This window comes from Clinocottus analis, unplaced genomic scaffold, assembly GCF_023055335.1.
Source record: "Clinocottus analis isolate CAN_PGR_092001 unplaced genomic scaffold, fCliAna1.0.p SCAF_23, whole genome shotgun sequence".
In the NCBI taxonomy this organism is placed as follows: Eukaryota; Metazoa; Chordata; class Actinopteri; order Perciformes; family Cottidae; genus Clinocottus; species Clinocottus analis.
The window spans coordinates 8,138,201-8,164,660 of NW_027175965.1; the positions used below are offsets into that span (position 1 = coordinate 8,138,201).

A 26,460-nucleotide genomic window follows, 5' to 3' on the forward strand; every position below is an offset into this window, starting at 1 on the left:
AGAAAGAGTCTTTCTTTCCTTCCACTTCTCACTCCACTGACCATCTAACCAACCCAAACTACTACACCCGCAGACCACAGCATGTCACATCAGCTTGTGACTTACCGGAGTAGATCCAGCACTCTCTCTGGGAGAGAGAAAGGACTGCCATGTTCAAACACCATCAGAGGAAAACGAGGAAACCAGTCTGTCCAAAGCCACTTTGCGCCCCGTTCGCCCCCCTTTTACATATTTCTCTCTGTCAACGTCTAAATCGGATCAGCTGAACTCTGTAAGCTGCTTAAAACATCGAAAGAATTCACTGGCACCTTGGCTTGATTAACACAACGGGCAGTATGTGGCTTAGCCTTTCTGGGGATTATGGGAAGAATTTGAATTTCTCAGCCTTCTTAAACAACCGCCCAGCCGCAGCTGGAGCGATGACTTTTCAGGACTGGAAGAAAAAAGGAGAGCGAGAGAGAGAGAGAGAGATGTCGTACATTCATTTGCCGCTCAGGGTTTGACTGAATAATCCTTCCGACAGAGAAGCTAAACTTTAACAAACTGAGGAGAAAGAAGATGGAAGAATGTGAGCAGAGAGGCCGACAGACAGAATAATTTACAGAGAAGTGAAGATGGAGTCCAGGAGAGAGAGACATGGATGGATGGAGACTCACGCAGGGAAACGCAGTTTCATCATGTCGTCTAAGATGATTTCTCTAAGCTACAGAGAGGGACAAGTTTAGAAAGAAAAGGAACTGCTGCTATAGTAACTCTTTAACTATATTACTAAAAGAGTACAACTAGCTTAAAGTGATTTAAATAAATGTTTTCCTTAAATGCACACCTATTGTATTTTATTGTGTATATATTTTACATATTTTTCACATTTTGCACACTGTTTACATTCAATTTAATTTCCTTATTTTATTTATTTATTTTTTCAAACAATTACATTTCCTTATTGCTTTCCTTATATATATGTTTATATATATATATTTATATATATATATTTATATATATATATTTATATATATATATATATATGTTTATATATATATATTTATATATATATATGTTTATATATGTATATATATATATATATTCTATCTGTATATGCTTAAGTTTGGTGCACACAAAATGCTTAAAAACAATATTTTTAGCCATTATTATTTTTTATTGAGAATATATTTCATAAATGTTGTTTCATTAATATGTCGTTTATATTATTTCTGTATTTTAGTTAAATAAATCGATGTGACTCGTTATGTATTTTTATTTTTTTGTGGTTACTCTTAGCGGTCATTGAGATTTTCTAGATCGGTGCTACGACTACTTTCCTTGTTTAAGGCAGCTAATCTATGTTTGTCTGATCTTTAGTGGCGTAGAATATTCCACATAATAGTTGTCCTCACATATTGCGTGAACCTGAGTTAATCACTGATTGTATCTCCTCCCTTTATAAATGCAGAATTATTATAAATCCCCAAAACTACTGAGCAAAAAACAAGACTATTATGACCTGGAAGGTGCAGCAAGACAGGATCAGGAGAGAGAGAAAACCCGGTGGCATAGAAAAGAAGAGTAAGACACACAGAGGCCTGTAGTTGTTGATGCATCGCCTCCAACAGGGGAATCTGTTGCCAACCACGAGGAGGTCGTCAGGTAGTTTTTAGCCGTTAAAGCCTTAAGGGAGGAAGCTAATTATGCAGGCACAGTCCAGGAACAGCCGTGAAGTGGCTTTCACTTCACTTTACTGTCAGAACGATGTGGAACTACGAACGATTAGTCACTGTGGCTGATCTGACAACTTCCTGCCTTGCTCTCTTTAACTCGAACACACACACACACGCCTAGTGTAGAAAGCAAGCCTTTATCTTTATTTTTATCGGCAGCAGGAAACAGAAAAAAATAAAACCTCCTGAGCGCAACATTAAGAGGGAGGGAGAGAGGGAGGGAGATGTTATAATGAGAGACGTTAAGAGAGAGAGAGAGACGAGGGAGGGACTCACTCAGTGGAAACCAAGAAAAAGCAAACTCATCCTCTTTTGTCGCACACTTCTAGCGTTACAGAGGGGGAGAGAGAGAAAACAAACAGGTGTGTTGTACTACGCTCTCGCCCTCCCTCCTTCCTTCCCTCCTGCCCTCCTTCTCTCAGTGGGCGGGGCTTGGCTCCTGAAGGACTCTTGAAAGCAGCCAGTCGCCTCCTTCACTCAGAGAGAAACTCAGACCTGTCAGCTGCACTCCTCTCCTTCCTTCTCTGCCACTTGTTCTCCCTTCTCTTCTTCTTCTTCATCATCCTCTACCTCCTTGTCATTGTTGTTGGGAGCGAGAGGATTCACGATGATGCAGGAGGTGTCCATCATGGTGGCATACGATGCTCATGTAGTCGACCGGCCGGGGGACGAGGACACACTGACTCGCTTGGTCGCCCACTCCAGACCTCTAAGAGCTCTCAGACCGGTGGTAGGTCTGTTCTTTGATCCTTTTGTTTCTTTCTTTTATCGCCTTTGTCATTCTCTCTTTCTCTCGTTACATCCCTCCTTGTACCGGCTGTATTCCTATTGAACTCTAATGGGAGATATTTCCAACTTTTCCCCTCGACCTTTTATATTTTGCATATTTAGATAAGAGAAATTAAAAGAGGAATGCGCCTGCATTATTCTTTTCAATCGCTGGTTGTCAGTTGTTTTTGTCATTTTGTTTTCTCAATTTATTTATTTTTCTCTTTTTTATATCTTGGCATTTCTTTGCAATTGTACAGAAAATAGTTGGTTAGATTTCACAGAAACGAACGACATGTTTCTTTTCCATGAGATCGATGATGTAGACACACATGTATGTGTGGGTGTGTGTGTGTTCCGACTGAAAGTGTGTCTGATGTTTGAGGTTACGCAGCTTTGTCATTCACTTGTTTGTGGCTGGTACTTTGTTTTTAATTACTAATACAAATGTTGAATCAATCGAGACCTTTTATTTGTTTGTGTGTTTCTATTTCCATCCCACAGGGAACGTAATTTCATGGTCTAGCTGGTTTTATCCTTATTTCAATATTCAAACTCTTGGACACAATTTAAGACACACACACACACACACACACACACACACACACACACACTTTTTGTCTTGCTTAAGTAGTTTAATACCAAATATAACTTCACAGTGCGTGATCTCAGCTTGGAGGTTAGGGACCAATTCAATTTTCTGCTGCAGGGATTCAGGTCAGGAATCTATAAGTGGACCTGGAACCATTTCCTGCGGCACCAGGCGTCTTTAATCTTGTTACCTGAATCAGAGTGGCCTCTTCATCCTCAAACTACTGGCCTTCAATATTTTTAACTAAGAGCGTTGTAGAAAATCTGATTGGATGGAAGCTTCTCCTTAAAACAAGCCGCACTGCTGAAGACTGAAGGCAGAGCAACAGAGGAAGACGGGAGCTACGCTAATAGGGGAAAATAATTATAATACATGTAGTGTATTTGTGAAAAACAGCTTCAAGGGGCCTCCTGTTTGGAGAAGCGAGTTTCATGCATTGTTCAGGAGTGATTTTGACCAAGGTGTCACACGAGAAACATCTCATGCTGGTTAAAAGCAAAGAGCGCTCTCAAGATTGTGCAACCTTATTGTTGCAAAACATACTGATGGCCTTGGTTACTGAAGGATTTCTAAACTTCTGAACGTTCCAGTGAGCATCGTTGGGGCCATAAATCCGGAAGTAGAAAGAGCATCATTTCACCATAAACCGGCCACGACCATGTGCTCCTCGCGAAATGAACAGAAGACTTGTCCAAGAGCCAAGGGCCACTTGTGGAGAGCTCCAGAAAGACCTGGAATGAGCAGGTCCAATTTTTTCAAAGAAAGCAATAAGTAATGCACTCAACACGCGGCCTGTATACACACTTACCACTAAGACTCTTGCAAACTTTGTATAATTGAAGGAAGGATGAATGGAAACATGATGCAATAATGTTAGCGTTCTGTCTGAAGCGGCCTGCACATGCTCACTAGTTGACTAGTGGAGCATGAAGTTTGAGGTGTTTTCCTCATGGTGCCATGTCACTTGGAATGTCTGAAAGTATTAACTGGGAGTTTGACACTTTCCTGTAATACTGTTGATAACGTGTAATGTTGGTGACCTTAGAATTGTAACTTCTAAGTCGCTTTGGATGAACATATCGGCCACATGATGAAAACAAAATATCAACGTAAAGGGCAGCGGTGTCTATGAAGGACAGCAGAGATGAAGCACTAAAGCAGTTTTTATGGAAAGGTCGGGGATCCTGTGTGATTACAGCTGTAGTGTGTGTTTCAGTGAATGATTCATGCCTCACCTCTATCAGCACGGCCTTGTTCTGCATTGCATTTCATTACAAGCTTTAGTGTTTGTGTGTCTTAGGCGTGTTGGAGAGTTGCATAATCAGTAGCTAGACTGTCGATGATCCTTTAATGTGTAATTAATGTGTTTTAATGTGTAACTCAGAGAAACACCACTGCCTGTACACGCAAAATGCCAAATTGCATCAAGTGTAGCTTGTTTTTACGGAAAAATTGTCAATTTAAAACACACTCGCAGTCATTTTTACCTATTATAAGCAACCAAAACCTAATTCCACGTGTTTAAGTGGAAAATTAAACAAGAGAGAGAATCATACTTACTGGCAGTTTGGTGTCAAACCATCGCTTCACATACAGGACGCTTGGAAAATATGATACAACCATTGTCTTTAATTAGTGTTGTAGATCTTTTTGAAGAATAGTTTAAGGCCATGAATGAGCACAAGCAAGAGGTGGGTTTTAGGAACGCGTGGGTGTGTTCCAGTCACAAAACCAAAACGGCAAATCTGGAGGTGTATGAAAATCTCATGAAACATCACACGTCCCTCCCTCTGCCTCTCGTGCTCTTGTGCGTTTTGGGGTATTAATGTCGGACTGATTCACACACACATGGTTCAACACACACGAGGGAAGCCGCCTCTGGACTATTGTTGTGTATCAGAGACGCAAACAAAAGAAACCACATCTACTTAATCAAATAATCTTCTCGGGTCTGCTTCGGTTGTATTTCACTGTGTGAAACATGAGTTATGCAAATTTAGGTCGGACGGTCGTATCAAGTCACAGAAGTCTTCATGAGGGGGAAATGTAGTATGAAAAGTATGAAAAAGTATGAAAAACTGTAATTTCCAGCAGCCCGCCAAGTTGAAATCTCTATCTGATGATGAGATGTGATAATGAGGAAAGTTGAATTCATTAATAGGTCAGCGGCATCTGAAACATCACATCTTTCTTTGCACACATACAACAGATAAGTCTAGGGACGTTAAGTCACCTCAGTGGTTCCCGTGTGGTAGAGGTCAAAGGTCAACCCACAGGTCACCGAGCAGGATAAGTAATGACTGCCTCGGTTGGTGTAAATAAGCCGCTTGTTCAGTATAACTTTGAATGAAAGTCTATACCTTTCATTTAAAGTTACACTATCAGGGACATTTACTGATTTAGGAGAAAAATATATTTATTACAGTTGCAGGAACAATATTACCAAATGCTCAATTAAAGATTAAAATCATCAACTCTGACATTCAAAATCACTAAAACAGCAGTAATTCAACCTGCGCCAAGTGTATGAAAGCTTGTATTCGTTGTTCTAAACTCTGACTGTGAACTCTTGTCACATCTTTCTACCACATAAGAAGGGATTTATGTTTTATAATGTTGTTTAGTATTAACAGCAGATGTGAGTAAACGAATATTTAAACAACTTTGAACTTATTATCCCGTTTTCTTTCCACAATTTCAAACACATGCAAGACACACAAAGTGAAAAGCACACAACAGCACCCCTAGTAATGCATTAGACACTCGACTCAACAGACACACACAGCAGTCTCAAAGGGGGTCATGTGACTGAGACCGACTCGGATCCCCAGCCCAACATGTGGGTGCTATAACGACGCTGTTTCTAGACAGAGGAGATAACATTACCGCCCACCTGGAACACACACACACACACACACACACACACACAGGTGCAGTTCAACATCAGTCAGCCATGTTGTAATGTCGCTGTCGCTGTAAAATGTACTTTCATGGACGGTTACAACAGACAGAAAATCGTTTGCTTCCTGGTTTGCCGTGTTGTGCCAGAAGCATCATGTGGTTCGTTACCTCCAAGATGGAAACGTGTGTCTTTGTCATTCCAGTTTCTGTTGTGGGAAATAAACGACCTTCTGTCGCGTCGCTCGCAGTGAACTGAACGTTTCTGTCGTCCGAGAAGAATTTGTAGAAAAAAAGTAAACTTTGTTTGCAGTCAAATGTGTGTTGGGTCTCTTTATTATTCTGAAACTCATCTCGTGTGAAAAGAGCACATGTAGAGAACAACATGCAGGAAAATGTGCTCGTCACAAACATAAATGGAGCAGATACAAAATAGAAACTGAGCAGCAGCAACCACAAACCCACAATGTTTCAGCAGTTAGTTCTGAGTTTCTGCTTCAAGGATATTGTTCTGTGTTTCACCTTCGGACCCTTTCAGTTCCTTTTTAATGTTGAACAATTGAAACTGAAATGTGTTTTCCACATTGAGCGTGAGTTTACATTTGTGACGATGTGCTGTGGTATGAATATAAATACGAGCGGTAATAATTAATGACATCTTTTTTTTCTATTTTATCAGGTTCCAACGAAAAAGCTGAAGAAGTTTGAGAAAGAATATCAGACATTGAGAGAGAGCCAGCTGCAGCAAGAAGACCCCATCGACCGATTCCAGGTCAGACACACACACACACACACACACACACACACACACACACAGTAAGAAAACTCTTGTCTCTTTGGTACATTGGCCAGTTTGTGATGTAGTAAGTATTTGCTAAAATTAGCCATGTTTCTAATATTAGACGACATCTGTACCGTTGATATTCGTGACACTGTTCTGGCTGCAAAGACACACACTTCTCACACATCACAGACGTTTTTCACTATCAAACATCTCGAACATTTATTTTTGGGCGAAGCTGCCGGGGTGTTGTCGGCTGCTGGAAGTGATTTTATCTTCACAGGGTAGAAACAGAAGAGGTGAGGCAGATATTTAGACATTCACTCAAACTTAAACTGACAGCTTCTTTTCCTCTCATGTGCTCTATTGTATCAGGATGTTTAAATTGTTCATTTTTAGTTTTTCCAAAATTCGCTCACAGAACAGATTCATTAATTTTTCGTTAAAACCGAGCTGAATGTTTTCTTAAAATGAAAGGAAGAGTTTATATAGTTGCCAATAATAACTCAAACTTTTGTTTTCAAGCAAGAAAATATCAAAATATCCTGCTACTTTAGCCACTATGACTCTATGATTCTCCGCATATTGAACTGCTGATGCTGATGGATGAAATATACTTTTATTAGACCATGGAGACCCATTTAATTTGACTTTAAATAAAGTCTTTATCATGATGATAGTGTTGAATAACAACTACATCACCTAAAGATATCTAAGGCAGTTTTTTCCAATTTACTTTGCAAGATATTTTGCAGCAATCCTCTTGTTTCCTGAGTCCAAATGTTGCGTTACAGACGCCTGCCTCCTCGTAGTAAAACACATCAGCATGCAGTTCATGAGACACTAGAGCTCAGTAGAGAGGAAGGAAGGAAGGAAGGACTTTTATTGTTGATAAGATGTCCGATTAGAGACATTTCCTCTGCAGCCACTGGAAAGATTTCTTCTTCAAGCGAGAAGTCAAAGCAGGAATGTCGCAGCTTCTAAATGAGCAAATTAAATCAAACACATTTTTATTGAAGGAATCCCTCTTTGGATTTTAGTTACTTTACGCTCAACATTTTCATATGGTTCAGGCTCCAGGTTCAGGTATGTCCTTACTGTGCTTTGGATCCGCGCGTGTCTTGTTCAAAATCAATGTCGGCTGCGTTCAATATTTATCTCACTACAAAATAAAAGCATGGTGAAAAAGCAACAGAGGGAGAGCGAGGCGAGCGAGGGAAACTCCTGTCAGGGTCATGTGATGAGTTGAGTCTGTGCTGCTCGGTAGGAAGTCGTTGTTGTTGCTGTGGACATTAAGATGCCTCTTTTCAAAAAGATTTTAATATGAGAGAGTTTGTACAGGTTCTTAAGCTTCCAGCTTTTACTAATCCTGATTGTTTCATCCTGGAGATTAAAGCTTTGGTGTGTGACATTTTACATTTATTAGTAATTTATTTTCCTTATTTGTCTTTATTGGCCACATTGCCAAAAGACTGGAGACTGTTTTTAGCCAGATGTTAAACGGTAGAGTGTGAAATATTTAAGTGTGAAGACTCGGATGTCTAATCAAGTTAAAACATCGTGTAGAGACATTTGCAGCAGCGAAAAACCTCCCACAGTAATTAAGACTCTGCAGGTCTTTCCTTAGTTTGCCCAAATTAAACGCATTACTCGCTCACAGGAAGTGGTTGATTTAATCTGAAGAGTAGCATACAAACTGTCTCCAAAATGTGTGTGTGTGTGTGTGTGTGTGTGTGTGTGTGTGTGTGTGCTAGAAGAGGTCATCGTTAGAGGGGCAGGATATCAGCGTCAAGTGACAGCTCGTAACTGTGTCAACTGTTTTGTCCCATTGAGGCCATCATGTGAGACCAGCAGTCATGAGACGCCACTAATCGTCTACAATGCAGACTTTAAGTGTGTGTGTGAGAGAGAGTGTGAGTGTGTGTGTGTGTGTGTGTGTCTTATTAGATTTACAGGGCTGCAACAATACATTAAGACTAATAGGAGAGGAACCGCTGCCTTTTTAATCAATAGAAAATTTCAAAACTCCAACTCGTCATAATGTTCTTACAGATGAAAAATGTTTAAGTTACAGCATTCATACAAAATAAATCTGTTTCTGTCATAAGATGTAACGAAAAAAAGGATCTTTTCAGATCCGACGTCCATCAAAACAAAACAAAAAACAATCAAATCTAAGTGTCAGTTTATAAGCTGAATTTTATATTCAGTAGGATGTTTAATTTAATTATCCTAAAAACCCAAAGTCTCCCCCCTATCAGAATGGTTTGACCCAAACTGGCACAAGCTGATGAAAACATGAAGGGACGAGCCGGCAAAAAAAACGACACTGCTCTGCGTAAAAAAGTCCCTTCAAAATAAAATCACAAGATAATTTTTTTTTTTTTTTTATTGAATTTTTTTTTCCCAAGCAAAGACCCGCGACCCATTAAAAACGGGTCCGCCACCCACCAGTTGAGAACCGCTGCTTGAGAGTACATAGCATAGGTGACTTGTTTCCATCTTTGCATCCACACTACTCTTACATCGTCCATGTGTGTGTCTGTGTGTGTCCAGCGGGAGAACCGTCGCCTTCAGGAGGCGAGCATGAGACTGGAACAGGAGAACGACGACTTGGCCCATGAACTGGTCACCAGCAAGATTGCCCTTCGAAACGACCTTGACCAGGTAAACACGGCGATACAGTCTGCTTTCTGTGTGTCAAGTTAAAGCTGAATTATTTTAGTTGGTGAGTCCGAATGTGTTTGTGTGTATTTGTCCCTAACTGCCGACAGGGTTGTCTTCTACATAGAGCTACATCAAGAGGAAAATGTGCTCCAAATGCATGCAGTGACGTTTACAAGTGACACGCTGATTAAAAAAAGCCTTTCTCTGACAGAAACATCAACCGTGTCGGCAGAAAAACATTTCCTGTTAGTCGTCGTTGAGTTAACAGTACAGATTGTTCCAGTGTGCCACGTTTTCCTTCCCTCTGATAGTTGTGTGAAAATGGCACCGTGATAAAGTTTCAGATTTGGTATCAATTGGAGGGATTGTGTGTTTGTGTGTGTGTGTGCACTCAGGCAGAAGACAAGTCCGATGTGTTGAACAAAGAGCTGCTGAGCACCAAGCAACGTCTGGTGGAGACGGAGGAGGAGAAGAGACGCCAGGAGGAGGAAACCGCTCAGGTAGCAACTGCACTCTGCTTCCCGTCAGCTCGTTAAGCTCCTCGACACCTATTGGTCAATTATTTCCAACCAATTAACAGGATCCTGTGTGGGGAAAACCAAGAGGGGGGGGAGAACACAAAAGACTGACACTTAACACCTCAGTGATCACAAAGCTATGTTTAAATTATTATTATTATAGATCATTATAAGGTATTTTAACCACTGTGTATGTGAGTGTGTCTCCAGACTCAGATTATTAAGAGTTGCTACGTCATCTTTTTCCCTATAACACACTTTTTTCCTTCATAACCTGTGGCCAATTTTTCTAAAGTTGTTCTTATTCCTTATGCTTAAAGAAAGACTGATAGTTAGATCATGACTTTTATGTCTGGACAGTGAATGTGTGATTGTTATGAATCCTTCACAAGGCTAATTTATCACTGCTACATTTGTACATTTACAAACATTGTGTCATCTTGTTGTGTCTCTCCAAGCTGAAGGAGGTGTTCAGGAGGGAGCTGGAGAAAGCAGAGCTGGAGATCAAGAAAACCACAGCGATCATAGCTGAATACAAACAGGTTGGAGAGTTATAATTGTGTCACTATCACTGTTCATCCACAACTAGTTCAATATCCTTCACTGCTTGAAAAACTATCACACAGAGCAACAGGGTAATAAAGATTGAACTGTATACATACTATTGAGTATGAGATGTGTGCGTGAAAACAGTTTAAATTGAAAATATCATCATGCTCAACTTGAGTTAAAAAATCTAAAATGTGTCTTTCGTCTGATAGCTCACATGTCATCTCTTCTACAACCCAACGTCTTCCTCTCGTTACAGATCTGCTCCCAGCTGAGCACCAGGCTGGAAAAGCAGCAGGCGGCATCAAAAGAAGAGCTGGACATCGTCAGGGTGAGATCTCGCTGTTAACTAAATTATTAGCAAGACCGTTCTGTTTTTCAGTTCACTTAAAGAAGAGTTACCAGTTGAAACAGGAAGTTATGTAACACAGGAGGAGAATATTCAAAAGTTTTCAGGACTGAAACTTGTAGTAAGTGTAAATGTAAGACTTCCTGTTCAGTCACGGTGACGGTTGGTTCACCACAGGATCCTGCCCTCGGTAACATGACACTCCAGCAGTTTTTTTAAAGATTAATGGTCATTTACATTGTTGTGAGGACTTGCAAGAGTTTGAAGTGGAGAGGACCAACTTCCTGTTGCATAATTTGTCCATGAAGTCCTGGCTACAAGTTCAAAATTAAAGGATAATATGCATCACGTACTCTTAGTCCTCAAGCACAAAATATATTTGCACAATTTTAATTTTGCATCAGGACAAATATTGTGCAATAGTTTGCACTTAAAAGGAAAACCAACCAAAAATATGATTTTCACCTTTTCCATAGCAGTCAGGGTTTTTTCCACACCAGATGTATCCTCCAGCTTTAGCACAGCATGTATTTCTGCTCCGACGCGCGAGTGTACATGGGCACGAATATGTATTTCTACCTGAACCTCTGCTAATATGCTTGTTTTTTGTTCCTGTGCAGAGTAAAGTCATGGGCTGCGACCACTGCAAGGACCTGTTCACAACCCTGGGGTCCCTTCAGGCGTCGTCCCCTGGCAGAGACAAGACGTCCAGCGGGCCGTTGGACGAGGAGAAGGACGGCCTGAACGAGCAGCTGAGGCACCTGGAGCTGGAGCTGGCTCAGACCAAACTGCAGCTGGTGGAGGCCAAGTGCCGCATCCAGGTCAGCAGTGATATCGAAAACAATAATCATAACTTCTGCAGAGATGCGGGGGCAATGTACAAAGGTGTAGAAGCTTTAGGAAATATCTATATATAATGAATCAAACTGACATTAGGATGCATTAAACATCATCATTGGTGATGCATTGATAGCTGTGCCAAATTTCCTGGCAATCCATCAAATCATTGTCCAGTCAGTTCACTAAAAACAAGAAAAAAACTTCATAATCCAGACGTCAGACAGCAAATACAAAAGCACCCGTTCTAAAATAGAAGTGCATGCAACTGTGGATGTGACACTCAGACGGACACACAGAGGAGATAGTCAGTGTATTAGAGTACAACGGTTGCATTGAAACGACTCATTTGTCTGCTAATTTGCATCTGCAGTCGTGGTAAAGTGCTCATGTGCGATTGGAGATATGTTTCGTAGCCGTCTGGGCTGGATAACGTGCTAGAGTACAGAGCCACGTGACAAAAGGCTGTGTTTTTTAAGATGAGCTCCTCAACCGACCTCCTGACCCCTCTGGTCCTCTCGTGTCTCCGCAGGAGCTCGAGCACCAGCGAGGAGTTCTGATGAACGAGATCCAGGCGGCCAAGAACTCGTGGTTCAGCAAGACTCTGGGCTCCCTGAAGAGCTCTTCCTCCTCGTCCTCCAGCTCCACATCCCAGACGCCCTCCTCTCCAAAGGACGGCCCTGCCTAGAGGAGCCTCCATCCCTCATCCCCTCCATTTGCAGGACGCACATTAGAGCCGAGGAACACAAGTTGAAGAAACAAGCAGCAGTAGAGAAATGCAGTATTCCTTTTCCAGCCGCCGGCTAAGCCGAGCTCAAGCGATTTCTTGGACTGCATATGAGGAGGAACCAAGCGGAGGACTGGACCTGCCGCCCGTCTTCCACTACGTGTTTACGTTTGAGTGAACTAACAAATGTCTGTGTGACGCTCTCTGCTCCGCTGGTGTGACAGGAGGCGACGAGTGATCAGCGAGGCTCGACAACCATTGAATTCAAAGTTCAGTGTTGGTTTATTTTATAGGTTCAGTCGTCGCTGACACAATTTTGTTGGGATCTCATTGTAGGAAACTGGAGTTGACGCACACGATGGCATCCTTCATTCCAGGTGAAGGATGTAGCGACACCTTGTGACCAGATGATGCTACTGCAGAGTCAATTTATCTGTACGCGATTTATGTTTGAGGCAACATTCAGTCTTACAATTTGGACAATATTCAACGATAGTGCTTTGAGCTCCAGATGCAGAGATATTATAAGTTTGCCACGTATAAATATTGTGATCGACATTAAGCATCTTCATCGCAGCAAAGCCACAGGACTCTGAAAAAGGAATACTGCATAAAACAAGGCCGACACAAAAAAGTTGTATTTCTTTATAGTAATATAACGTAAACAATGTTGTCATATAAATATGTATAACTAATTATTGATTTTTGTAATAATCTTGTACAGTTCTTTAAGAGAAGAAGAAAAAAAAACAAGGAGAACTTTTGTTAAATTTTTTTTATTTTACCGTTTTGGATTTTGAAAGTCGTCTCTCGACGTTGACGTAAGCACAGTGTGTGTGTGTGTGTGTGTGTGTCTGTGTCTATGTGTGTGTGTGTGTGTGTGTGTGTGTGTGTGTGTGTGTGTGTGTGTGTGTGTGTGTGTGTGAGAGAGCCGGTCGAATCCAAATGCTGAAGAACCAAAGTGACAACCTGCAGAGACCTTAAAGAGCTTAATGTCCCGACTGTCTTTGTCTGTCACGGGTTGAAAGGACTCGAGGTGTGCAATATCACAATTTATTGTATTTTTTTATTCCAGTTCATGCCTGTAAGTATTTGATTGGCTTTTTTGTGTTTCACTACATTCAGATTTCTAGTATGCAGTCATCATTTCGTTAACAGCTACGATCACAACGGTCTCTTTTCCCTTCATGTTTCCGTTCCGTCTTTTCATATTTTTAATAAGGATTAAATTACTATAATACGAAGCCACACACCTTCTGTGATAATGATAGTGCAGGTGTCCTCCAGGTGTGTCTGCAATGGACATTGTTGTGTAATTAAATCACTACAACCAACAATTGTCTAACTCCCTGTGGAGACTTAGTGAGGCGCCGCAAAAACACAAGTTAAACTCCCCACGGTGTCTGTAGCGCAGCAGCTGTGTTACATTGAGGTACAGCAGTGTGTGTGTGTGTGTGTGTGTGTGTGGTTCCACTACCTTTTAGCCCCAAAACACCTTTCTTTCCATTAGCTGTTTGCTAAATCCACAACAAACTGTTATTAGAGTGTCGGCAGGGAGGTCGGAGAAGCGCTCTGCAGTGTTATCACTAGCGAGCAGGCCGGATGGCAGAATAAAACAGGTGTTTTAAAGCAAGTAGCTACTACTGGACACCTACAATGTAAATGTACAATGTAAACTCACCTTGGACAGATACAGAGATGCTCACTCACTCACTCACTCACTCACTTGCACACTAGCGATCAATTGCATGGTCCTCCTGCTGGAGATGAAAATGGCTTCCGAAGAGCCAGATAATCCTTTTCCAGTGATCATGAGTGGATCTGTTAGGTAACACTACGCAGAGAAAGCACACACAACATGTTTTAAATCCTCATACTCATCAATATTCCCCGTAGATGCGAGTCAGCGCATTACATTGGGTAACTTTCTAGTACAGTGTGTGCTCTAAAGTATCCGTTGTGTAGCACAATTCATCCCTAAATAAACGCCTAGCATTACATTAATAAGCAAGATTAAGTTGTGGTAATCTTTAACTAGAACAATGTAGTTAAACAAAAAAAAAGTTCGAACTGAACACGTGCTTTATTGACTCTGAAGAAAAATAAAAACTACAAACACGTTGTCATTCCACTGCTGGTTGATAAAAAGAACATGTGAGGCCAAAATGCTGTTTTGCTTCAACATGACTGCGTGCTCGTGCTCATAGCAGAGAGCTGCAGTGAAGCTGCCAAATGTCCCGCTTTATTCTCCTCTGGTTGTCACTGAAATCAGCTTTTGGACTTTGACCAAGCCCATGTGTACTTTGTGAGCAAGTGTGTTTTTCCATGTGTGTATGTACAAGTGTGTTCTGCACTGTAACTCAAGTGGTGGAAGTTGAAATGGTTTCTTCTTCACATGGATGCCTTTTTTTTTTTTTTTTTCGACGGAAGCTGTTGGCTGATTAGAGGGAAGACACCCGACTGTTTTGAAATGCCGGCGAGTGCCAGCTGTGCCATAAGAGCCTCCTCCTCCCCTCTGCTCTCCGTCCTCTGTGGTCTTCCTCTGTGCTCCTCATGACCTGAACCAACCTCACCAACAACCAATGTCATCCCATCCACAGATCTGCTCCATGTAATTGACTCCCAGTACGACTACCGCTCCACCAATGGTGGCCACGGAGCAGCTCTGCTCAAGGAAGTGCATCAATATGATGGAAAGGGAGAGGAAGGAGTCCTTAAATCCAACGTTTTGCATTCACAGGACATTCCTTCTTCCCTCGTCCATCGTTCTTGTGGGCCACACCTTTTGACCGTCGCAGTACGACAACGTACGGCCAGTTTAATGTCAGACGTTGCCGCGCTGGAGGAAGCTCCTTGTCTTTTACGTGCACTAACGCATCTGTATTTTAAACACTATTTCAAGATGTGTGTTTGTTTTAAAAGCCATCCTGATCACAGAGCAGTTATTTTTTAACTTATTACTGTCACTGAGAGGACAGCTGCCAATTTATAATCCACTCTTAATTCAATTAATTTGCATAGTGTAAAAGCAGGCTGATAAGAGGTGATGTGTGTTGCGCAGAGGGATCGCGCCTCCGCTGGTCCGACGCCACTGTTCGCTGTACAAACACTCTCTGACATTAATAAAGTTCAGTTTTTCTGTTCATTCATGCACTTTGAACTTTTATTGAACGACACAATTCTGACTTTAATTATTACAGTTTAGGAATGATGAAAGATTTACTAAAGGAAGTTTGCAAGTGACAAACTAGAAGCACAAGCTAATACGTAGGACTTTTGTCTGCAGATACTGGGAAGTTGTTTCCATGGCATGAAATACTCTTCAGAAAAAGATGTATTACTACAAAGCTTGGTGAAAGAAAAAGGAAAAAAGACTGGAAAGAAGTGTTTTAGTTTAGTATTAGCACTGCTGAGTCTCAAATCACCTGTTATATTGATGTTTTTCTTCATAATGACAGTTTATTATCAGGCATTTATCCATTTATGGAGTACAACGGCAAGAATATGAATGAGATTAGTCCTCTTGGACCCGACCTGCTGAACGTTGGAGTCATCTTGAAGGACTTTTCATTGCAGTTGGAACGAGATACAAACAACTGCTGCACAAATGAGTCCTATCATATCATTTCCGTGGCGCTTAATCGGTCACTGATTTCATCAAAGTAATTATCAGCGAAGCGAAACATCTGGATGACGGCGCTGAGCAGCAGGATGTCGCAGTTGTGATTCACCTCCAACTCCTCGCTGTAATTCTTCACTGGAACCACACAGGACACCGGCACGCCGACCCGAACGCTCACCTCCTGCATCTGAAACGCAAAAGACCCGTTTCTAAAAGACAACAAAGAGTGTTGCCAACGTTTGTGACGCAACGACTACACTTTGTTAAAAAAAATGCATGTTTGACTTTGGAGAATTGGTGTATTTGGACAGCCTGACATTCCACGCTAGCTGTTGATTTGCTGAATCAGATCTGATTAAACCGTCTAAGACTCTGGCCTGGGCCAAATATACCCAGGTGTACTCTGGGCGGGGTTAACTTGGCCTGTTACACCTGTTTGATTGCCTGCCATCTCACTCATTTAATATTGTTCGAGTACAAAAAAACAAGAGCCAAGGTTCCCTACAATCTCTGGCCTTTTAGCAGAAAATCCTAAAACATCTTCAATTCAACACCATCAAGTATCTGAATTGGAGCTATCAAATAAAAACACATTACAACCCGACTAAATGGTTTAGAGTTCATTTCTTCTGTAAAGCACAATAACATCCTCACCACTTCCTTGATGTAGCCGCTCTTGTAAACGTTTCTCACATCTTTGGCCACCAAAGGGCAGGCTTCATCCACCTTAGTGAGCAGGACCAGCTGAGGAATCCCTGGAAACAACACAGCAGACGGGATATTTACAAAATGCTGTTGATTTGTGTGCATTTCTTTGCAGACTGTCGGAGGAATTTGGCATATATTCTATGGACATTGCGGTTTTTTGCTTCATTGTAAAAAATGTTTGCATACATTTTCACAGTTCAGAACTTAGTATAAGAAGTAGATGTGGGGGAAAAAAATCGATACAGCATAGTATCGCGATATTTTGTTTGGCGATATTATATCGATACACGGGACCCGAGTATCAATGTTTTTATTTAATCAATACCTAACGTTTTGGTGACAATTTTGTTGACAATTTGCGGTTGAAAAAAATGTAATAAATCACATTATATCGCAATATATGTATCGCGATAATATCGTGCCAGGACGATATTGTATCGTGGGACCTTTGGTGATTCCCACCCCTAATAAGAAGTGGAAATGTCCGTGATTTTCACAAAGTTAAACGTTTACCTTGTGAGCACAGAACAAAACTCATGAAACCACCACGAGTTCAATCGTGCAGCTGAGAGAAGCGTTAGTAGAAATACTGCAATACTACTTGTAAGCGAGTAGTTGATCAGTGACACAGTACATTTACAGCTTCACTACCAGCTGTGCCAAAAGCTGTAAACCTGGTCTTGTAGGATAAGTGAAGGTGGACTGCTAACACAACAATGTTTTTCCTATAAATATAAAAACAATTAATGTTGGCATTATTTAAATAGACTGCATACCTACAAGGGACCCGATAGGATGACTGTTTGTTATGCTACATTGTGATTAAGAAAACTTATTCTGATATTTTCTAAACAGTACACGTATGTCTTCATTATAATGATTTGAAATTAAATCTGACTGACCCATTGCGTTGATCTTTCTGCGGATAGCATCCATCTTCTCCTGCAGCTTTTGGGACATGATGGACACCTTGCAGGCATCGGCGACGTAGGCCACGCAGTGGACCGTGTCGTTCAGAACCGGAGACTTACGATAGCCGTTGGCGTCCGAATTCAGAGGCGCAGACGGGTTGAACTGAGTCGTTCAGTCGAGGGTGAAAGACACGGACGGTTTGAGTTAACTGCGACCAAATCGGTGGCTACGACATTCATTTCCCTGCTTAACGTCACAGAAAGCCGCACCTGGTAACGATCGGGCAGATGACCTTTAAGGATGCTGCAGATGTCGTCGATGTCAAGCCCCGCCCCAGTGCTCTCCTCCAGTCCCATGGTGTCGCAGAAGATGATTGGCAGGGGTTTTCCTTCTCGTCCATCTTTCACCGAGTAGGTGCGAAACTGTTGAGAACAAAAACGATTGGAGTAACAAACCACAAAGTGGGGACCGTGCAGGGTTTTATTCTGAAACCAATCACCATGAAAAGGGAAACCTAACCTGTGTGGTGAGGCTGGTGGCCGAGCAGCCAGAGATGGCCTGATTGGTGACGTGGCCTCTGAACACAGAGTTGATTGAATTGAAGAAGCTGGACTTTCCAGCTCCAACCGGTCCAATGAGCAGGACTCGTAACTGGGACACGGAGCTCTCTGTGGGTTTGTAACACTTAACACTCTCGATCAGCTCCTTCCTCTTCCTGTAGAATGAAGAAAGTATATTTCGTTGTACTTTTTATTGGTTGTTTTCAGCCTGGTTGTAATATAAAAAAGGTATTTTGTGCACACAGCCCGTTGACTGCTGTGATGGTAGCAGTCTTGGTTGCAGACATAATGAAGAAAATAAGAAGAATTGTGCATTTCTAAGTTGTATAGCCCAGTAAGCAAGAGTCCATTCTAATCGTAGTTGGTATAGTACGCCCAGTCAAGCGTCGCAGCGTTGCATATCGCATGAACTTGTGTCATACAGTATAAAGTGTGTAAATCTCATTATGTGCAGGATCCATCTCACTCTGATTCCCAGGTGATGGTCCTCCAAGGCTTCTCAAGTTCTGGGGTTTCTGTTGAAGAGCGAAAACAACAATGATCTGTTCAAGTTTTATTAAACACCCAGCAGCTACACGCACATTTCTACATAAATACATATTTATAATCACAAATAAATAAATCCACAAACAATGACAAACAATCTACATTGATAAATAACACTAGAGGTAAGAGGAAAAACATGCATTTTTGATTTTGGGTGAACTGTCCCTTTAAGACGGATAGATAAATAATTTGCTTATACTTTACTTATACTTTATTTATCCTGCAAGAGTCTATCAGTACCTGCAGAGCTGCTGCTGCACCTGGTTCATTCATTCGAACAAACACAAGTTGGAATAATCATATTTATTCATGCGTGTTGTGTTTTGTAATACATTTAATTTATATTAATGTCATATTCATCTTTTGATTAAAATCTTGAAATTTAAATGTTAGACTCAGTCTTTTACCACCCCAAATATGTGCATAATAATAACATTTATATTGAACTTACCCTCCACTTCATAGACTTCACACTCGGTCAGGATGAGGTCGTTGCCATGCATCTCTGCAGCATCGAAGTTGTAATAAGTCCCTGGTTGGGAATAGACGGCTGCTTTGTTTCCATAGTTAAGAACCAACGTTTCTCCAAAATATGGACCACACTTACTTATCATTCTCACTGCATTAGCTGGGAGAATGACTGGATACGTAAGAAGCGTTTCTCCACTGAAGGTAAAAAGGAAGGCCTTGTCATCGTGCGCGTACTGCCCAGACTGACTGAAGGGTTGCTTGGTGTGGCCTCCAAACACATGACCTGCAGTGTTGTAGCCCACAGACACTGTGGGACAGCGGCTGTCACATCGCTGGTGGAAGGCCGCGCTTGTGAAACCGTGGAGGCTGGCCTTGTACAGCAGCCGCAGTTTGACTCTTCCCAGCTGGCTGCAGATCGTTCTCTGCTGGCTCCTGGTCAGCATGGAGTTCATGGTGGACAGTCGGTCTGTGTGAAGGACAGTGAATGTTCTCCCTTTGGTGTCGACAAAAAGAAACAACATTTTACTTATTTTAATCCTCACTGGATGAACTAGATGTATGTGGGTCGCTACCTAGTGTTCAAGGTGTAAAAATACAATAATACATATGATCCAATAGCTTGTCATCAAATGTAATTCATACTTCAAGAGTAACAAACATTTGTCCTCATTGTATCAAAGTTAGGACTCAAAATAAGAGATTTCCCTTCAAAAAAATAGTATAAACTGTAAATGTTTTTGCTCAAACAAGGCCACCGTTTGATACCAGAATAAAGAAAAGGTTTGCCACCCCCTCAGTCTCACTACCGACTGCAACTGCGATGATTAATTAATGTATAAATCATATTTAGTGTCGTATATGGTTTCAACCAGAAAGGAACTTTTGGATCTGTTTGTTTATAGTTTGTTTTTTTGATGGTTGGGTGTTAATCCAGGTTTGCCACACCCTCAGTGACAATCACAAAAGTAATCCACCGTTAAATCCCACTGGCTAATTTATATTAAATTGTATCAAGATATGAACCCTTTTAATATTAAAATAACTATATAAAGGTGTTCAGTCTCACCTTGCCAGTAGTCGTGGTTGGTGAGCAGCACGAACAGGAGACGCGCAGTTTCTCCAGAAACGAAACTGGAAGTGTCCGAACGGGGATAATCTGGCCTTCAAAATAAAATATGTGTCTCTAAATAAACTCATTTAGTTTTTCGGTATTAGTTTAAAACAAATTCAGAGTGAACTATTTAGCCATTCAAGGTACTAATGCCATTTTAGCAAAAATGTTTTTATTACTTCAACGCCTGAAGTAACAGAATCAAGACAGTGTTGGTTTTGGAGTCGATCTGTATGTGATTACTTTCTAGATGCTTTTACTCTGCAGCAGCTCTGCACCGACTTCTGGCCCAGTGCATGATGGGAAACACCTGGGTGTCGCCACATCAGACAGTTGATTGGCTCTTAGATCTGACAGCAAACACCACGTGTTGTATGAAATCCTTGTTTTATGTGAAATCAGAACCAGTAGTAATGTATTACATGGACATGTCAAGAATAAAGGATGCAGCTGCACACTCATTTCTCCAGTAACAGATATTTATAAACAGATATGAATAAATCCATATGTGATGTGTGAACTACAAGTAGTCTGAAGAGCAGAACTAACAGGAAGTTGTGTTTCTCGTGTAAATCATCATATTATGTTTTAGCTGCAGATGAATCATGTTTAGTTTGTACATAATGTTCCATATGTCATTTGTACAACCTGTGAGGGATTTGGACAAACAAACTGATACATGCATATTCAGTAAAGTATTTATTTTAAACATGAAAGCAGCACCTTTTATGATGTAACAATTAAGAAAACTGCAACTCAAGAGGCTCATTGCTCATGATAGAAAGAGAATAGTTCATGCTTACAAAAAACATACTACAAAGTTCCGATGTTATTCTGAATTATTAAAAAAAATGTCCATTCTAATTTATTTAAAAAAAACATGATAGCACAAAGGTTCACATGGAAGTTTAAAGCCACTATGTGTGACATTTTATGTGATTGTACTGTAGCTTTGATAGTCAGAAATGATCAAATCCTGTTCACAAAATGCTTCATCCCTTTCCCCAAGTCAATATGTTTAGAAAAAAAAGGAATGTCTTAGTCTATCTTTGGCCCCGCGTGGTGGGATGTATTGTCCTGGAAATGCAGGTCAGTGTACTCCAGGATGTGGTCCACAGCGCTGAGCAGAAGCACATCAGTGTTCAGGTCCAGGTCCAGCTGGGATGAGTAGTTCTTCACCGGCATGATGTAGGAGGTGGACATGCCCAACAGCGCTGCAGCTTTACCCATCTGCAAACACACGGGAGAGCGCCGTGGTTTGAAACGAGCGACTCGAGTTTATTAAGTCAAGTACTTTTAGTTTGAAAATAATCTCGACAGAGTAATACAAAATAAAAAGGATCTGTACAAAGAGTACAAAAAACAATCACCCATAAAAAAGGCATTCAAAATATATCAAATCCTTCAGTTTGATCATTTATAATGCAATAGAATACTCCACATACTTTAATGTGCCCTATATGTTGTATCCACATTGTAGACCACATAGAGAAGTTGACCCACATATTACACTAAATCATGACAAGTTACTAATTCATAAGGCATGTTGACTAAATGACAACCTCAGTGTCTGTATCATGCAACACCTTCACGGTCAGGTGGTTAGTGCATTTCCATTTCTCATTGACAGATCATGAGAGGAAATGTTTGAGTTAAATTACAAGACTTCTAAACTGCATAAGGTTTATTTCAACCTACCATGTCTTTAATGATGCGACTCTTGTAAACCTGGGAGGCGTCTTTGTCCGTTTCTGAACAAATGTGGTCCACGTGGGTCAGAAGAGCCACCTGGTGAACACCTGACAGGCACAACACACGGCTGTCTTTCAGGTTTCATCGCAATTAAACACATTTGAATTGTCATGCTCCAGAGAAACAAATGAACTGACAGTTAGAATTACAACAGTGCTTATTTCAGTTGATTTCTAAAAAGGTTTTAAAGCTAAAGTTCTGCTGCACTTCTGCATCAAAAACAAATGCAAAAAAAAATAAACAGGTTGGAGAAATCTTTGCGGATAATGATATTAATGAGTATGTTATGAACACATTCTAAACAAGGAAACCTAAAAGGTAAATTAAAAATGAAATAATAAAAGGTAAAAACTGACAAAGTACTGCTTTTCCACTTTGGTTTCAAAAGTCAAAGTTTGACAAGGAACTTCAATCAGTTGGTGAAACCGTCTTTGCTTTGTTTTTCCTTTTCTTACCCAGGTCACTGATGTGCTCCCGGAGCTGCTGGAAGGTGGCGCTGAGGCTTTTAGGGTAAGTCAGGACTTTAGAGGCGTCCACCACGAAGGCCACACAGTGGATCTTATTTTGGAGGGTTGGCCTCTTCACGTAGCCCGCAGTCTCTGACCTCACTGGCTGGTCTGGGCTGAACTGAGAGAGAGAAATGAAGAGCAACGCGACTCAAGTTGAGTGTTAAGAGGACCAATAAAACTTTAATAATTCATCACTGTCTCTGCAAACTTCAAGGCAATTGGGCTTGAGGCATTTTCACTCAAAACCACAAACATAAACGCTAGAAGTAAAGTCAGAGGACCACCAAAGTCATTAGACATGCATCCTCTGGGATTCATGAGAGTCTGTATCCAACACTGTGCCAATCCATTCGGTGGTTGGTGAGAAACATTTCAGTCTGGACCAAAACAACCTACGAAACACCGGCGTTGCTAATCTTTAGCGCAATGCTACAACACCACAAGATGGTCACCTACCTTGTGCCCCTCGGGCACGTGACCTTTAATGATGGACAGGATGTCGTGGAGGGTCGGCCCGGTCATCTCTCCACCTCCCAGGCCCATCATGTCGCACAATATCAGTCCAGTAGGATCCTCTCCATTCTGACCGTGGATGTTGAAGGACTGCAGCTGACCCACACACACACACCAAGTTAAATGGGATGGACGCCTAAAGCATCCCAACAGTCCTGTCGATTGGAGGGACGCGCCGAGACGGTCTTCTGGAGGACAAACTTGAGAAATGGTGGTTCAGTGTTGCTTTTTGTGTCGATATCTATATTGATATATATTTAATTGTGTTGTTATGTTGATGCCATTCAGCATTTAACTTTGAATTGAGCGTGAAAGTACATTCTTGAATTGGAAAAAACGTCTGAAACACGAGTGAATGTTTCAACTTCCTGATAACCAGGCAAACCTCATTCACTAAAAAAAAAACATGAGATTTAAAGAGAAGCTCTCGAGTGGCTGTTGAGTTCGACCTTTGACCTAATGTTGCAGAGTTTAGGCGTGTTCTTCCTTTATGTGGGTGAATTGCTCAGATACCCGCTTGAATCCAGGGATTCAATGTCTTACTCCAAGGCACACACTCTTCAGTATCTCCCCATTATTAGAAACCCTACGATACATTTAAGCTGATTTAGCGTCTAAATAAAATGTGTATTATTTGGAGTGAATTCTCTCAGTTACAGGTCGCTGCTCTACTTGTACCTTCTTGGTGAAGCTGGTGGAGGAAGAGCCCACCATGGCTCGGTTGCTGACTCTTCCGTTGAACACGGACTGGACTGAGCTGATGAAGCTGGACTTTCCAGAACCAACCGGACCCAGAAGGAGAACCTGAGCCTGATTCACGTCGGCAGTTCTCGGTACGTAGGAGCTGATGGTCTTCCTCAGGCTCGTCTTTTTCCTAGATTAGAAGTCAAGATAGTTTATTTTTCACTTTAATTAAACATACAAAATTATTATTATTGATTCAAATAGTTGCAAACTTGACTTGAATGACATTTATTTATTTTTCATATTCACATCCTGTTTACATTTATTGAGAAGGAAAGGAAAAGTTTGCTTATTTTGTCAATGCACCTTCTATGCTGATAGAAAGTCATTTTTACTCACTCTTCTGTCCACTCCATGTCTCTCCATTGAGACACCACGTTTGATTGAACTCCTGCGGAGAAGATGTTGGGGTTTCGTTTCCATCTTTCACCTCTCTTTTTGCACATTACTGAATGAAAATGATTTATAGCATTTTGTTCATTGCATGAAAGGTTTTGAAGAAGGCCTTTATTGTTTGGGACTATTTCCACTGCGTCTACTCTTTTTTCTTTTTTTAAACAATGCATTCAAACAATGGAGGAAACGCACAAGAGTAGCCGACATATTCAACGGTAGGGCTGCTCTTTGACAGTTGTCTTGGTGTGGGACTGTGAAGTTGCTTACCTGGGAATGCAAACGCATGATTGTTGTCCTTTTTCTCTGTTGAACTGGCCTCTGCAACTAAGCTAGAAGACTCTGTGGTGGACCCGAACACGTTGAAAGCAGGTTTCGCTGAAGCAGACGGACCTGCGCCAAATGCGGATGGAGCAGGGACTCCAAATGCAAAGCCCCCCGCCCTGATGAGGAAAACAAATCACATGCATCAGTCTACCTGCGAACCTTAACTCCCGCTAAAAGTCTGCGTGCGTAAAATATTACTTTCGTTTGTCTTCAGTTGGTTTCTCCATGATCTCTTCTGCATGTAGACGTGGCGACCAACAGCAGCTCGAGGACAGACGTCAGGACATGAAGCAGAGAAACTCCCTTTCTGGGGAAAAGAAAGTGAAACTCTGTGCAGCGTTTTGCTGCAACATCACGTGACTACATCAAAACAATATTGTGTACAATTGTGTATTTATTTTTATTATTTTTATTCACTGATTTCAACGTCTTCCTCAAGTCGTTTTCAATTATTTATTTAAAATATTTTAAAATTCAAAATGAAATCTTTGATGAATGTGTGTGTGTGTGTGTGTGTGTGTGTGTGTATATATATATATATATATATATATATATATATATATATATATATATATATATATATATATATTCAAACAATATATATATATATATATATATATATGTATATATATATATATATATATATATATATATATATATATATATATATATTTATATTCTGCTTGCATTCCTCTAATTCATGTTTTAATGTTTCATTTTTAATCCATAATGTTGTAAAGGTATTTCATTGGACTAAATGCCCACGTGCTTCTTTGTTTATCTTTTTTTTTTACGTCTCCATTCTTCCATTGGGAACTGCGTGTTGCAATGCATTCTGGGTAATTCCCTTAGGCAAAGTCAGCATCTAATGTTGTCTTACTGAAAGTGTTCATAAAGGGCTCGAGATGTCTGCCAGAGAGGCATCAACGTCTCACATGCGTTTGGGGCACTTGTGAATATCAATTGAAGAAATGTTATGATACAAATACTCATTGATTACCCTAATTGTTGATTGACATGATTTGATTTCACAACCGTTTATAAGTAGCCTAATATGTGTTTATACAGTTTATATTATTGGATGAGGACATCACAGCAGAGACATGCAGGCGATGATTTCAACATGGCGAAAGAAGACGTGCATGTACTTTACGCTATTTAAGTAGAGATGAGGGCTGGACTACTGAGCAGGCAATCTACAGTATATATATATATATATATATGTTTCTATTGTTTCTACTCATCTTATCCACTAGTGGGCGCTCTGGTCTTGTGTTTGAAGCTTGATGCTGACAGCAGGGTCCACCTGTGGCCACCCTTCATTCCCTTTCCTCCACAAGGAGAACACGCGGCCTGATATCCCAAAACTCCTCCACACGTCCTGACACACAGTCAGCAGCATCACTCAGTAGCTTTTCATAACTGAATGTGTTTGAATATTACTTTATAATAATGGTGGTGATTGCTGTGTGTGTGTGTGTGTGTGTGTGTGTGCGTGTGCATGTGTGCGCACACGTGTTTCTTGACTTGTTTGTGAGAGGGTTCGTTGTGCAGTTTATATGTGAATGAAAGGAAATGGAGCTGAGCTGAAGTTCCCTCAGGAAGTCTTACCTCTCGTACATGTTTTAGCACCGTCAGCAGAATTCAGTTCTTATTCACGTCTGTCTCATTTCCCCATGAACTCTGTTTGTTGATCATATTGTTGCTATTCGACACTAAACTGGTATTTTCTGGGCTCTTCTCTGCTGTCACGTCGGTGTGTGTGTGTTTTCTTACATGCCTCTCCTCCAGCTCTGGTGTTCATCAAAGCAGCCTCAGATTCAGCTCCAGGCCCAATGGGCCCCTTTAGGAATCCTGCAAGAGATCACATCTACCAGGTCTTCATGTGTTA

At 41.0% G+C, this 26,460-nt stretch overlaps 3 protein-coding genes across 6 annotated transcripts in view; 1 reads left to right on the plus strand and 2 right to left on the minus strand.

Moving 5' to 3' along the window:
• Positions 1-15,546, plus strand: part of rabgap1l (RAB GTPase activating protein 1-like) — a 91,599-nt gene extending 76,053 nt beyond the window's left edge. For 3 of the 4 annotated variants that reach the window (XM_068589502.1, XM_068589503.1, XM_068589504.1), the window contains 7 exons: positions 6,653-6,745; positions 9,311-9,421; positions 9,817-9,921; positions 10,398-10,481; positions 10,748-10,819; positions 11,458-11,658; positions 12,207-15,546. In XM_068589502.1, coding sequence (XP_068445603.1) covers positions 6,653-6,745; positions 9,311-9,421; positions 9,817-9,921; positions 10,398-10,481; positions 10,748-10,819; positions 11,458-11,658; positions 12,207-12,362 — 822 coding nt within the window. In that variant the 3' untranslated portion in view covers positions 12,363-15,546. Of the gene's footprint in view, positions 1-2,322; positions 2,446-6,652; positions 6,746-9,310; positions 9,422-9,816; positions 9,922-10,397; positions 10,482-10,747; positions 10,820-11,457; positions 11,659-12,206 lie in introns of those variants that run through there. The other variant, XM_068589505.1, reaches the window with a different exon arrangement.
• Positions 15,547-20,338, minus strand: LOC137793398 (interferon-induced protein 44-like). Its single transcript, XM_068589506.1, has 8 exons — positions 20,287-20,338; positions 19,201-19,713; positions 18,670-18,718; positions 18,163-18,358; positions 17,913-18,065; positions 17,634-17,805; positions 16,678-16,778; positions 15,547-16,210 (listed from the first exon to the last, which is right to left on the minus strand). The coding sequence occupies exons 2-8, from the start codon at positions 19,670-19,672 to the stop codon at positions 16,019-16,021; spliced, it is 1,335 nt and encodes a 444-aa protein (XP_068445607.1). The 5' UTR covers positions 19,673-19,713; positions 20,287-20,338; the 3' UTR covers positions 15,547-16,018.
• A 751-nt stretch (positions 20,339-21,089) lies between these two features.
• On the minus strand, positions 21,090-24,895 carry ifi44g (interferon induced protein 44g). The gene is made up of 8 exons (XM_068589507.1): positions 24,768-24,895; positions 24,513-24,685; positions 24,189-24,240; positions 23,784-23,979; positions 23,049-23,201; positions 22,539-22,710; positions 22,030-22,130; positions 21,090-21,561 (listed from the first exon to the last, which is right to left on the minus strand). The coding sequence occupies exons 1-8, from the start codon at positions 24,794-24,796 to the stop codon at positions 21,370-21,372; spliced, it is 1,068 nt and encodes a 355-aa protein (XP_068445608.1). The 5' UTR covers positions 24,797-24,895; the 3' UTR covers positions 21,090-21,369.
• Between the last annotated feature and the right edge of the window lie 1,565 nt (positions 24,896-26,460).